This window comes from Mustela erminea, chromosome 1, assembly GCF_009829155.1.
Source record: "Mustela erminea isolate mMusErm1 chromosome 1, mMusErm1.Pri, whole genome shotgun sequence".
NCBI classification, from domain to species: Eukaryota; Metazoa; Chordata; class Mammalia; order Carnivora; family Mustelidae; genus Mustela; species Mustela erminea.
Window position 1 is genome coordinate 150,769,390 of NC_045614.1, and position 15,043 is coordinate 150,784,432.

The 15,043-nt window shown below is 36.9% G+C and overlaps 1 protein-coding gene across 4 annotated transcripts in view; it reads left to right on the forward strand.

The window, feature by feature from the left end:
- Nucleotides 1–15,043, forward strand: part of SLC9A9 (solute carrier family 9 member A9) — a 675,208-nt gene that overhangs the window by 464,498 nt on the left and 195,667 nt on the right. For all 4 annotated transcript variants that reach the window (XM_032346649.1, XM_032346639.1, XM_032346659.1 and 1 more), the window contains exon 12: nt 7,553–7,706. In XM_032346649.1, the coding sequence (XP_032202540.1) occupies nt 7,553–7,706 (154 nt within the window). The remainder of the gene's footprint in view (nt 1–7,552; nt 7,707–15,043) is intronic.

The following is a 15,043-nucleotide window of genomic DNA, read 5'->3' on the forward strand; positions in this document are numbered from 1 at the left end:
GATCATATCCTTACCCTGCCAAAAACCTCTCTAAAGTTTTCCATCTCAAAATAAAATTTAAAATCCTTGCTGTTCAAGAGCCCAACATGATCTGGCTCTGTTGGCATTATCTCTTTCCACTCCCTGCCCCCTGCCACATTAATTCCATTCTAGCCATGTCAGCTCTTTGCTGATACTTGAACATATCAGACATATGCTCACCTCAGGAACTTTGCAGCTACTGTTCCAGAAGCCTGGAATGCTTTTCTTCCAGAAACCCACATAGTCTTTCTTCATTCTATTAGAGTCTCTGTTCAAATGCCACCTAGCCATAGTGGCTTTCCTAACTACCCTAAATACTCCCGCTACATATATATATTTCCAACTAATCTAGAAGCTCCTTTAAGGCAGAGACTATCACTTATTTACTACTATTCCCTGGAGCCTAAATGAATGAAAGGATGAATGAATGAATTCATGAGTAATACCACCTCATATCTAGAGGGTCAGAAACCTCTGCAGTTGTTCAATTTAAAAACACTGAGTTTCATGTTTCAGGTACTACAAGTGTAAGGAAGATGTAATTTCAACCTTTGAAAGATTAAGAATTGAGGGTAAATAACAGATTAAGTTAAACTACTGGTTCATTTCAGAATATCACGTACAGATGCAAGTGGCATGACAATATGTTCCATGGGATTTCTAAGAAAGAGAAAACAGTGTGGACTGTAGTATTCTGGGAAAACTTCATTGGGGTAGAACGTAGGTAGAAAGAAGTGAAAGCAGTTAACATTAGGGTCCATAGCACAAAGGTAAGGACAACTGTTTACGGAAGAGAGAAGACCATCTTATTGGTATGAAAAGTTCTCAATGGAAAAGAGGGGGCAATAGGAAAAGTGGGTAAGGTTCTGATTGAAACGTTTCTTTGGGGTGCAGGAAGCCATTTACAGCTTCTGGGTCAGATAAAAAGCTAGGTTTTGAGGAAACTGTTCAAAGGAATATGGATAGCCTGGAAAGAGGAGAGGTTGAAGGCTGTCAGGCCAAAGTACCAGAGGGTTGGTCAGCAGCATATTCAAACTGTAAGGAAATGGGCCTTGAACCGAGGTGGTACAGTGGGAAGGGAGAAAAGCCTGAGCCATCACGTAACTCAATCTCTGCTGAATCCAAATCTCTGGAGTCAGGACACTAGCATCTATAATTGCAAATATTTTTAAGTTCTAAACTGACTCTGATATGTAGTTCTAGTTAAAGACCATAATCTAATCTTAAAACCTCCTTCTAGATAGAAGACAACACAGATCCAGATGGGGCATCCTGCTTATGATCACGCAACCTAATAGGAGCAGGCCTGAGAACAGATCTCTAGGCCCTTGATTCTCAATATAAGGCTTTAAGAGTCTCAATAAATGATAAAAGGGCAGAAGCTGAAATTACAGAAACAATTACTCAACCATTTCATTGAACTAGAAGGTATCAATTGTTTCCCTATATGTAATCAGGAATGGAAGAATATCGGAACATTCATGCATTCATTGATCAACAAATATTTATTGAGCACCTATTATGTGGTTGGCATTGCTATAGTGTTGTGGATAAGCAGCAACTAGCCAATTGCAATGTAATGAATGTAATGTTCTAAGTCCCCTGATGAGGCAAGTACAGGTTGTACTAGTCATATAAATTAGGCCAACCCAGGCCCAGACCTCAGAAGAGCCTTTGTAGAGAAATCAGTGGCTCAGTTGAACTCTGAAGATCAGTTGGAATTAGGTGAAGTTTGGGTGAGAGTTATAAAAAGAACTGCAGAGAGTTAGGGTGGGAGAAAATGACTCAGGTGTAGAAAACCATGTATGCAGACTTCTTTTGCCCCACCATTGATTTCAGCTCCTTTAAACACTGTTTATCTGTTGACAATAGTCATGATTTGGACCCTCATTAAATTTAGCAATCAAATCTTTTTCATCAGACTGTACATGCACAGTATACACTTTACACCTCTAATACACCTTATCCCCATCTACCTGTTAAGAGAGTCACTTTTGCAGGATCGTGAGCCCTGGAATGGAGAAACCCAAACTTCCTCATTCTTGCATTTATCCACTGTGTCTTGGATAAAGTATAGCATATAGTGAGTGTTCAATAAATGTTTAGTTTTTGACTGTTGCTTTGCACCTTCAGTAAAAATGCCCTAGGGAGTAGTTATATTCCTGTGATTTAAACATAGCAGTATCTGACCTTCAGCCATTCAGAACACATTTGCCAATTTATAACAGATTAAGTTTCACTTTTGCTCTTTAAAGATAAACAGGAAACTGCATGGTTTCTGCAGCAGGGGTCCTTGCTAGAAAGTTTTCCTTGGTTTGACAGTCTTCTATTGTTATGAATAGAACATCAACATAATTAAAATAAGAATCCCTTAGAGGCCAATTTTAAACAAAACCACATTTAATTGCAGGTAATTCTTGTTCCCCAAGATGATGCTAACTTTCCAACTGAGTATGTGAAATATGTCATATCTCTGCAAAGTAAACCCATCTAAAATGAAATGGTATAGTCTAGCAACCCCCGAAAGCATAAGATCATTTCCATTCAGTTGGTTAAAACAAAGAAAAAAAGAAAGGTAAATCCAAAGGGTCAACATACCCATAAGACAAAACAAAACACAAGCTTTGACAATGAGTTCTGGATTTCCTGAGTTTCCAAGCAAAGTGGATGTTCCTTGAAAATAGTGTTTTGCTAAAAGAAACTCCTAAGTCCATATTAATTTTTCATTTCTAGTATTTTGCTGGTAGTTAAAGTAATTTATTTCAATCCTAAAGCCTTCTGTTTCCCAAATCCATGTTAAATAGATAGGAGAGGTGAGCATAGAATCTCCACAAAGCAGATGGATTGAATTGTGTCCCTTCAAATTCATTTGTTGAAGTCCTAACCCCAAAATGATGGTATTTAGAGATGGGGTTTGGAGGGATGTAGTTAGGTTTTGATGATGTTATTAATGTAGGAAAGATGTTGGAGTTCAGGGCCGATGGCCAAGAAAGAATTCTTGAGCCATCTTTTGTGCAAAAAGATTATTTAATTAAAGCACAGGGACAGGATGCATGGGCAGATAAAGCTGGACTGGGGGCATGAGGAGTGACCCATCATATACTTTCAAATTGGGAGGGTATTAGGGATAGGGTTAAGTCTCTAAGGAATTTTGGAAGCAAGGTTTCCAGGTCCCTTAGGGGACTAGTTATTGTTAGGAAAAGGTCATTTATTACTGTGTAATAAAACCTGAGTCATGAGACCCTTCAGATATATACCGGTGGGTCATATGCTTCGGGGATGATTGCCAACATATGTATTGACAGGGGGAAATAAAGGAGGTTTCCACAGGAATTTTTATATGTTAAAGTAGATTTATAGAATCCTGGGGGTCAGGCTCAGACTGCCTTATGCCCTCAACAAAGTGTTAACATCGAGGCAGCTGAGTATCTAGAGGAATGATACTCTGCCCGTTTCAAGGACTTATCTGTGGGCTATAAGTAGTAAAGAAATTTAATTTTTCTTTTGCCTTTGTTTCCCATATCATTATGAGGTTGGGGCCCCTACGATGGCATTGCTGTCTTTATAAGAAGAGACACCACATGGAGCTTGCTTTTGCACAGGAAAGTAACCTTCCAAAAGCCAGGAAAAAAGCTCTCATCAGAACCCAACCATGCTAGCTAGCCCTCTAATCTTGGGCATGCCTGCCTCCAGAACTGTGAGAAATAAACTTCTGTTGTTGCAGCTACCCAGTCTATGGTATTCCACTATGGCAGCCCGTATGGTATTTTGTTATGGTTGACTAAGACACATATATAGATATTGAATGAAGCAGTGAGAGACCATTGATTGACGATTATCTAGGCTCCAAATGTGGGATAAATAACTTTGATATCATAAAGGATGGAATATAGGCATTACTTCTTATCTGGAGCTCCAAAATAGCTTCACTTTGTCCACTTAACCACCTCAGCTGTCTCAGTGCACGCTTCCCATGTCTACCGTACGAAGGCATCCTCTTACCAGCATTTTGGAGTTGGCCCTTTTAGCATATTTCTCAACCTGCCACAAGTAAAAGGCAGTGGCTGAACTTTTCCTTTTTTTTCTTCAAAGATCTTTACGTTGACTCACCTGTAAATATAAAATTTTATATATGGGATATATATTTCATGAAAGTCAGACTAATAGTAATCTTTTGAGTACAGTTTTAAACCAAAAACCGCTCATGTGTGGATAATTGATTTAAAAGCATAGTTCTGCTAGTTTAATAGAGTAACAATGCATTATTAAACGTATTTAGGAAAATAAATGATTGTACGCTTTCTTGTCCTTGATATCTAACATGAAAGAATTTACAATAAGCATGATGTAACAACTTTTTCTTTTATTCCAATCTCTATTCTCTTCTTTCTCACAAAAACTCAAAGTAAACACACACACACACACATTCAATAAAATGAGAACTACTTAAAGTCTCATCACTTAATACGTCTAATACACCTAATTTGGAGTAATGCTGCTTTATGAACATTTCTAACAATGCGTGCTTGAGGAAAAGAGAAAATGAAAAGATCGCCTTCTATCTCCAATCTTGTACTGTGATTAAACACTGCTAGGAGCTTTACCTTGACCTATAAATTCTCTCCTCTGATACAGAAGTCTGTTGCAAGACTGTTTCTTTTAGTTTCTGTTCCCTAATGACACCATTTGTATTTCCAGGAGAGAACATTATTAAAATATTCCCCAGTATTAAGGGTTATTAATAACCCCACTCTTTTTTCCCAACTGGGTCTGAATGCATGAACATCTCTGATGGAGAACTTTTCTTCTTGAGTACAGTCATCTCAAGTGTTCAGAATTTCTGATGTATAAGAATTTTTTATATTAATATCTACTTCAAATGTTATCTTCCTTATCTTCAGGCCATTTCCTTGTCTACATGGAAATTTAGAATAATTTCCTTCCTCCATTACATTTTGTTCCTTCAAGGTATTTTATAATCGAGTACATGTTCTTCTCTCTTTCTGAGGCTTCCTTGTTTCGGGCAAAATATATTAAGTCTCTCTCACCTAATTCTCTGGATCTTGTGTTACGCCACTTGTCTCTTATATATTGGTGGTATGGAGATAAGAAAGGATATTATATCTTAGTTGGGAGCCCACAGATAAAAGCCACGCTATAGTTTTCTTCATCCTAAACTGTGTCCAATTTCTAAAATTCTTCTAATATTTGAATAAAATTTGGAAAGTTAGATACAGTAAATATTACAAAAGTGGTTCATTGAAATCTTATGTATGTGATTCAAACTATCTTATTAAAAAAAAAACACCAAATCCCTACCTCTTTGACTTATTCTGCTGTAATTAAAAATGTTTATTTGCAGTTATCTGATATAATAGGACCCATAAATGTCTTGTAAGTCTTGCTACCCAACAGAGATCTTCCATTTTAACTTTTTACTATTTGGGCTTTTATTTATTCTTCTTTGAAGTCTTCATCTCTGTTTCTATTTGTGTAGGCACACTCTGATTTGAAATTTTAACAAACCTCTTCTTGCAAATACATTTAATGTGGATTCATAAAAATTCACTTAGCATATTGTTATTAAAGAAGAAAAAATCAGGTTTAACAGGTAGTTCAGATTATAGACTTTATTGTAGTATGTACTCAGGCTAGAGTAATTCTTAAATGTTATTTAATTATTTATAAATTTCAGTAGTCCATAAGCTTGGTTTTCCTTATTGTCTGACACATTTCATTTTTTACAAGTAATTGTGCCCAGAAAAATTTTTGTAGGTATACACAATATTATTCTAAAATATTATGGAGAGACAAAAGACCTAGAATAGTTAAAATAATTCTGAAAACAAAATATAAGAATCATTCTATCCAATATTAAGGCCTAATATAAATCTACAGTAATCAAGACAGAGTGCTATTAGATAAGGGACAGACACACACATAAATGGAGTAGAACAGAGAACCCACAAATAGACCCATACAAATATACCCAACTGATTTTTGACAAAGTTGCAAAAAGTAATTCAATAAAAACATTAAGTATACATAGGCCAAAAAAAGGGGGGGAGGAAATCTCAACCTAAACTTCATACATTATACAAAAATTAATTCATATAATCAGACACTTAAATGTAAAATGTAAAGCTATACAACATTTAGAAACAAAGTTTAAAAACACAGGGGATCTTTGGGACCTAGATCTAAGTGAAGAATTCTTAGATTTGACTCCAAACATGATTCATAAAAGGAAAAATCAACAAATTAGACTTCATCAATAAAAAGCTACAAAATGGGAGGATATATTTGCAAACTATATATCCCAAAAAGGATACTATCTAGAATATATAAAGAATTCTCAAAACTCAACAACCAAAAATCCAATAACTCAGAAAATGAGATTTAAAAAAGGATAAAGAAGAAAAATAAAATGAGAAAAAGATGTGAAGAGGCATTTCCCCCAACAAGTATAAAGATAACAAGCCCATTAAAAAACATTCAACACCACTAGTTATTAGAGAAATGCAAATTAAGTGCTCCACACTGGGTGTGGAGCCAACTTAAGTAAATAAAAGACAGAAACATGCAAAGTAAAACCACAATAAGCTATTACCACATATCTATCAGAATGGTGAAAATAAAAGTAGTGACATTAAATGCCGGTGAGGATGCAAAGCAACTAAATGACTTCTCTATTTCCAGTGGGAATATAAGTGGTGTCTAGCCATTCTGGCAACAATTTGGTAATTTTTTTTTAAATATGCAATCAGATCAGTGATTACAGTGATTACAGTCCTGTGGAGAAATTACAGTCCTGTGAAATTACCACAGAGAAATGAAAACTTATGTTTACATATATAAGTTACATACATACATAAGTTACATACATACATGTTGTTGTCTTTATACACAGCAGCCTTTTTTGTAATAGCCATAAAACTAGAAGCCCAGATGTCCCTTCAACAGATAGATGGCTAAACAATCTGTGGAACAGATAGTGGAATACTACTCAGCAATAAAAAGGAATAAACTATTGATACATTCAGCAACCTGGATGAATATTCAGGGAATTATTCTGAGTGAAAAAGGCCAATTCCAAAAAAGTATATACTACATGATTCCATTTGATTCTCAAACTGGCAAAGTTATAGAAATGGTGAATTGATTACTGGTTGCCAGAAATTAAGGAGGGAGCGTGTGGGAAGGAAGTAGATATGGTCATTAAAGGGCAACATGACGGATATTGGTGGTGATGGGAATGTACTGTATCTTGACTGCATCAACATCAAAATCCTGGCTGTGCTATTGTACTAGTTTTGCAAGATATTACCACTGGGGGGAAAGTGGGGAAGAGCAGACAAGGAGTATGTTATTTCTCACAATAGCAAGTGAATCTACAATTACTGTATAAAAAGTTTAATTTAAAAAAGTCATTGTGTTTGTTAGAAAATTATAAAGATGAATACAGGAAAATGAGAACGAGACTCATGCAGATGTTCATTTTCTCTTATTCTCTGTTGGTTTTCCCTGTAAGGTTTGCGAGGAGCAATAGCATTTGCCCTAGCTATTCGGGACACAGAATCTCAGCCCAAACAAATGATGTTTACCACCACACTGCTGCTCGTGTTCTTCACAGTCTGGGTGTTTGGAGGAGGAACCACCCCCATGCTGACTTGGCTTCAGATCAGGTGAGTGGCATGTTTAACAAAGGATAGCATTACAAGGCATGACTGCACTATTTCATTTCTGGTGTTGCTGATTTGGTCAAGAGTACAATGGCAGGTCTATAACATTAAATTTCCCTGGGGTGAAGTTGACCTTCATTCACAAAGTGAAACAGTCTGGCCTCTCCTAGGCCTATCACCAGCTCAATTGACTTTCCTAAGAGTATAAGAAATCTCAGGGTGTTGTCTGTTTATACTCTATATCTAGAAATGAATTTATTTATTTATCTATGAATTCTTCCATTCAATAATATTTATTGAATACAATGTAATATGTTCTGGAATATACAAAAATGAGAAACACACAGGTCTTATCCTCAAGATACTCACAATTCAACAACAACAAAAAAAAAAGGTGTAATACCAAAGAGAAAGTAAATTTGTTTTGTTTTTAATTCCTTACAGCACTTAGGATAGAATTAGAGACACAGGATATACTTAAATATATTTGATTAGTGAACCATATGTTTAGCCAGAGGGCTCCTATAGACACAAGTTAGACAATTTCTCAAAGGAAAAGCAATGAAGTGTCAGTCAGGGGCCCCCCAAGAATTTCCTGGAAGATGATCACTATAAACCTATATTATATAGATAATGGATAATGGCATCCACTAATTTTAAATAGATATTATAGCCTATACAGTCTCTTAATGTCCAGAACAGCAGAGAGAGGGGATTATAATAATGGGGCTTTAGGCAGGTAAGAATGATTATCTAGGTCATACAACAGGGCCTAATAAGGACGGATAGTGATGTCAACCACAGTATCCACAAATGAAGGGTCTGGATGTCAGCTTAGGCCAGAATTATTATGGCCTGCTGGGGGTTATATATGAGCTTGTCAAGTCATGCAAATGCCCCAGTGAGAATTAGCTCCAAATGAACCAACTGATTCAAGGCCAGACTTGGTGACCAGCCAGGAAGAGAGAGCATTAAAGGCAGGGCTGTGATGTATTTAGGGAAAGGAGCTGATAGGGCTCCAGTATAATAGTCAAGGTGGAAAGCTGACAAAAATGGAGAGCTTGTGCCAACTGTAAAAATGGGTAAATCTATTTTAAAATGTTGTTGTCTTTATTTAAGTATATTTTTGACCTGGGTTCTCATTTTCATATCCCCTAATATAACAGTGCTTTGGGTAAGTCACATTTTATTTTTCAATGCCGTATATCTTGATGATCTTGCAATCCCTCCCTAATCTTCACCCAGTCTCTGTAAAGCAATTCCATACCCATCACATCTAATAGGAAAAGATCTGTTTGACTGGAAAATGACTTCCAAAAGGATTCAGACAGGGATTCTTATTCCAATACCAACACAGTGCCTAAGATACAGTAAGATTAAATAAATAATTGCTACATGAAACATTAAGTGAATATAACCACAATGTAAATTGCTTTTTATTAAGCACTTACTGATAATTTTCTATCCATTTGGCAAAGAGGAAATAGAAACAGGACTCAAAGCTTTAGTACAAGAAAGCTTATGCTTAAACTGGGCCAAGTGGCCAGGCATTAAACCAAAATCAAGGAAATAAAGAACTTCTTGAAGTACTGTGATGATTGCTAAACACATTGAAGGGCTTTGACCAAAGTTGAATAGAGAGTGTTTTGAAATGTTTGTTGAATTATTTTCTAGACATATAAATGTGACCCACAATTTCCTTCACAGTAGTAGCTACCTGTAGGTTCCTGTGGGTGAGCACACATATTGCATTAAACTCTACAGTACTGGGTCCCCTGTGAAGTGTTAGCAAAATAGTGATATGTTCAGGTTTCTGGAAAATAAATTTCAGTAGGTGGATCCATGCATGGAAATATTAGGGCTTAGAAAACAAAAATTAGAGGATACTAATCCCTGAGACATAAAAGTATTAACTACCCCATCAGGTAAATTAGAATATTCAGAACATGAAGTAGTGATATCAACATTTTCCTGAAGTAATTCAAATATAACTTATTTTCCACTGTTGTCTTTCTTTACCTTGAAGAGGTCATCTCCAAATCAAAAATGTGTTTTACCCTGAAGTATTTACCTAACTCTCTTATAGTATTTTCCAAAGGTATCCATTGATTTCAAATAGATGGCATAGCCTATGCAGTCTCTTGATACCCAGAACAGCAGAGAGAGGGGAGTATAACAGTGGGACTTTAGGCAGGTTAGAATGATTGTCTATACAGCAGGGCCTAAAAAGGAAGGATATTGGTGTCAACCACAGTATCCACAAGTGAAGGGTCTGTAGGTCAGCTTATACCAGCATTATAATGGCCTTCTGGGGATTGTCAGGTGATGGAGATGCCGCAGTGGGAATTAGCTCCAAATGGACCAACTGATTCAAGGCCAGACTTGGTGACCAGCCCGGAGTGGGGGGCATTAAAGGCAGAGCTGTGATGTATTTAGGGAAAGGGGCTGAGAGGGCTCCAGCATAATAGGCAGGGTGGAAATCTCAGTGGGAAACTGAAGTGTTAAATCTGGAATCAGTGGAAATCCAGTCAGAGAGATCAGAGACCCAGTCATGAGACAATCAGAGAAGGAAAATTGAAATTCACAGATATGTAAGTACCTAGGAAATCCACTCAGGCATAGAGGATACAGGGCAGCAAGACCAAGGTGAGACCATTAATACCCAGAGGGCTGGGCCCCTGCCCGCAGGTTTCTGATCTAATAGATCTGGCTCAGAGCCTAAGAATTTGCATTTTTAGGCAATGCTCATGCTTCTAGTTCTAGGGCCATATCTTGGTAACCACTGGTTGAGACTTCCTAATCCCAGGTGAAGATGGGGCTAATAATAAATACTGTCAGATTTGACTCGAGTTGCCCAGGGCCAGGTGCATCTATGCCGCCAGTTTAAACTCTTTACACTTCTACTGGAGGGAGGCAAAGGATAACATGAGAAGGAAGAGTCACAATGCATTGATTAATGGGAGGGAAATAGAACATAACAGAATAAACATAAAAGAATAGGAACAGGGGCTCCTGGGTAGCTCAGTTGGTTCGGCGTCCAACTCTTGATTTTGGCTCAGGTCATTATCTCAGGGTTGTGAGATCGAACCCCCATCAGGCTCCACTTTGGGTGCAGAGCCTGTTAGGGATTCTCTCTCTCCCCCTCCCTCTGCCTCTCCCACCACTAAAAAAAAAAAAAGGAAAAAGAAAAAGAAATTTAAAAAGAAAAAAAAGAATAAGAACATAAGTTAATGTGTGTACAAGCACACACAAACATGATGTAAATTTGGTTTACCCATGTATTAGTGATACCATCATCATATGCTCTACTTCACTGTCATGGTTTATAGTGTTGTCAAAGAAACTTTCAGTTCCATCATAGCTTTTAAATGATAGTTGTCCATTATTTTAGACTGTATTTATCAAGGCTTTGCTTGTTTATAGAGCAATGCCTCATTAACCAAGTTTCATGTCAGACTCTTTCTATAAAATACCAGAATATAAGTAAATTGGAGCTTTAATAAAATTATCTGAATGGAGAAGCCCTAGAAGTAGGAATGAAAATGTGATAGTCAATAAACACAAACTTCCTCACTTGGTATATAATTTATTTATACACTCTATATTGCCTTCCATTCTTGATTTCTTTTAATTCTGCATCTTCTGTTTTAAATTATTAGTATGTAGTTGAGTTAGTTTTTACCTAATAAAATTTGCCATTTAGCCTCAAACTATCACAATAGGATGCAGGTAAAATGTTTTAGATAAGGTAAAAATTGATAGTATTAATATGAATTACACTTTAATAGAAATGACTTTAAACCAGCAATGATCCTGTGCTTAGAGAAATTCTGAATGATTTTTATGTAATCCAAAACAAGCTACTCATTTCATGCAGTCCCTATCAAAATCTACTAGCATTTTTCACAGAACTAAAACAAATAATTCTAAAATTTGTATGGAACCACAAAAGACCCCAAATAGCCAAAGTTATCATGAAAAAGAAGAAGCAAAGTGTAGGTATCACAATTCTGCACTACAAGCTATATTACAAAGCTGTAGTCATAAAGATAGTATGATACCGGCACAAAAACAGACACACAAATCAATGGAACAGAATAGAAAACCCAGGAATGGACCCACAACTATATGGTCAACTAATTTCAACAATGTGGGAAAGAATATCCAATGCAAAAAAGACAGTCTGTTCAATAAATGGTTTGGGGAAAACTGGACAGCAACATGCAAAGGAATGAAACTGGACCACTTTAATACAACATTCCCCAAAATAAACTCAAAATTGATGAAAGACCTGAATGTAAGAGAGGACACCATCAAAATCCTAGAGGAGAACACAGGCAACAACCTCCTTGACATCAGCTGTAACAATATCTTACTGTACGTGTCTCCAAAGGCACGGGAAACAAAAGCAAAAATTAACTATTGGAACTTTATCAAGAGGAAAAGCTTCTGCACAGCAAAGGAAACAGTCAGCAAAGGTAAAAGGGAATCTACGGAGTGGGAGAAGATATTCACAAATGATATATCAGATAAAAGGCTAGTATTCAAAATCTATTAAAAACTTTCCAAACTCAGCACCCAAAAAACAAATAATCCAGTCAAGAAATGAGCAGAAGACACAAATAGACATTTTTCCAAAGACATCCAGATGGCTAACAGATAAATGAAAATATGCTCAACATCACTCATTGTCAGGGAAATATAAACCAAAACTATGATAAGATATCACCTCACACCAGTCAGAATGGCTAAAATTAATAAAACAGGGAACAACAGATGTTGCCAAGGATGCAGAGAAAAGGGAACCCTCTTACACTCTTGGTGGGAATTCAAACTGGTGAAGCCACTGTGGAAAACAGTAAGGATGTTCCCCAAAAAGTTAAAAATAGAAATATATTAGAAATACAATAGAAATGCATTACTAAGTATTTACCCAAAGGATACAAATATATTGATTCAAAGGGACACATGCACCTCAATGTTTATAGCAGCAATGTCCACAATAGCCAAATTATGGAAAGAGCCCAATGCCCATCTGACATATATATATATCATACATATGTAATGGAATATTACTCAGCCATCAAGTAAAATGAAATTTTACCATTTACCATGACATGGATGAGCTTGAGTATATTATGCTAAGCAAAACAAGTGAGTCAGAGAAAGACAAATACCATATGACTTCACTCAGATGTGAAATTTAAGAAACACAACAGATGAACATAGGGGAAGGGGAAAAAAAGAGGGATACAAACCATAAAAGACTCTTAACAGTAGAGGACAAACTGAGGGTTGATGGAGGGAAGGTAGGGAAGGAATGGGCTAAATGGGTGATGGGTATTAGGGAGGATACATGATGAGCACTGAATGTTGTATATAAGTGGTGAAACACTAAATTCTACTCCTGAAACCAATATTACACTATATGTTAACTAATTAGAATTTAAATAAAAACTTGAGGGCACCTCAGTGGCTCAGTCAGTTAACCATCTGACCCTTGATTTGGGCTTAGCCCATGATCTCAGGGTCAGGAGATTGAGCCCTGCATCTGACTCCATGCTAGGTATGGAGCCTGTTTAGGATTCTTTCTCTCCCTCTCTTTCTGCCCCTCCCCCTGCTCCTGCTATACATACATACATAGATACATACATACATAAAACAAATTCTCCATTAAGTCTTGTCTTCAACACATTCAGATTTCTTGTCCTAAAGCTACTTTGTTTTAAAAAATAATAATTCTTAACGCAGCATTTCAACTTTGTTTCTCAAAATTCTAAAGAAAAAAAAAAAGATTCCTGCAGTATTATTTGGGAGGTTTTCATGTAAAAGAAAGAAGAATGGTTTCTTGATTAGAATCTGGACCTCCTCCCTTCTGTGGATTACATTAATACTGGTGGTGAGGAAAACCCAACCTCCAGTCTTCAAGGATTAGCTTTGTTGTTAGGCAGGAAACAAAAGTTCAAGGGTGTCAGTCTTTTTCCCTACAGAAACAAATAAACAGGCTTATCCTGTTATCCAAAGACCAACAGGGCAGAACTCTCTGGCAGTGGTAACTGATTTGGGTTGGTAGCTCCATCCTTGGTTTAGGAAAGGGCACCACATAGAGCTAACCAAGCATGTGAGAATGGGGCTTTTACCATAGTGCAAAACTTTCCTGGGCTCCCCCACACAGGAATGCTGTACCCATCTCTTCAAAATACCTCAGTCACAGTACAGAAAACTTTACACACCAGAGCAATACAGAACTTACGTTCCAGACGACATTGGAAAGTGCCCTCAGCAAGATGATTTCTGTAGCTTCCAGACTTTGGCTTCTAACCTTTCAAACAGTAATGGTCATTATGAAGTACTTAATCTGTGCCAGATACTAAATAACAGAGTACAAGACACAAAACGTCCCTGTTACTCAGCCTCTAATATAAAATAGGATAATGATAGCTACCTTCTAGGGTGTGTAAGACCTGGCAAACTGACCCAGGATTGAGTGGTTGGGCTATAGAGCCAGACCCCAGCCCACGTAGCTTGAGCCCATGGCCTGCATGCCTCACTAGGGTATTCTTCCATGGCCCTAAATAAATGAGTTTATTCCTGATCCCTTCAATCTACCTTGATTAACAAATCCTCTGGGAAAAAGAAATGTGCTTTTATAACCAAGATAGGCCTGTTAAAAACAAACACAGGAAATCTTCATCCATCATGGGTGATTGCGTTGACTTGTTTATAGGGCAGAGAAATGTTTTGGTGCACATTTTCTCTTTGACCTGGAAGTTAAAGTAAATAAGGATAACCGTGGTCCAAAGTAGCCAAGTGGGGAAGCTTGTCTTCCTCAGTTGTAGGAATTTGGAGTTGTAGGAATTTGTCACCTGCACACCTATCTCCCAACCCCATTCAGTATCCCAAGTCAGCCTTTTGTTGGCTTCTTTCACATATCACACAAAAAATTAATACACTGACCTGTGTCCTTTGCAAGAGAGAATGACTTAGAAAGCACAAAGTCTCCACCACCATCATTATTTTAGTTAAAAATTTTATGCCATGCAAGAATGATTTCTTTATTGTTTATACCCACTGACTACAAAGTTTTTAATAACAGCCATCATAGGAATAAACACAGATGGATTGGGAGAACTGTCCTTTGTAGTATTTTTTAATTTTAAACAATAACAGAGTTAAATACACCTGCTTACAGACTTTATAACTGAGGTGAAAAAATGTCAATTTAATATAGTGGAAGAATTCAGATAATTAAGTTCCCTCAATATCTAGTTGTGTTCTGTTGAGTTTCCTTTTTAGTATCCAAAGTCTCATGCATGTTTCACAATTTGCTTCACTGGTAT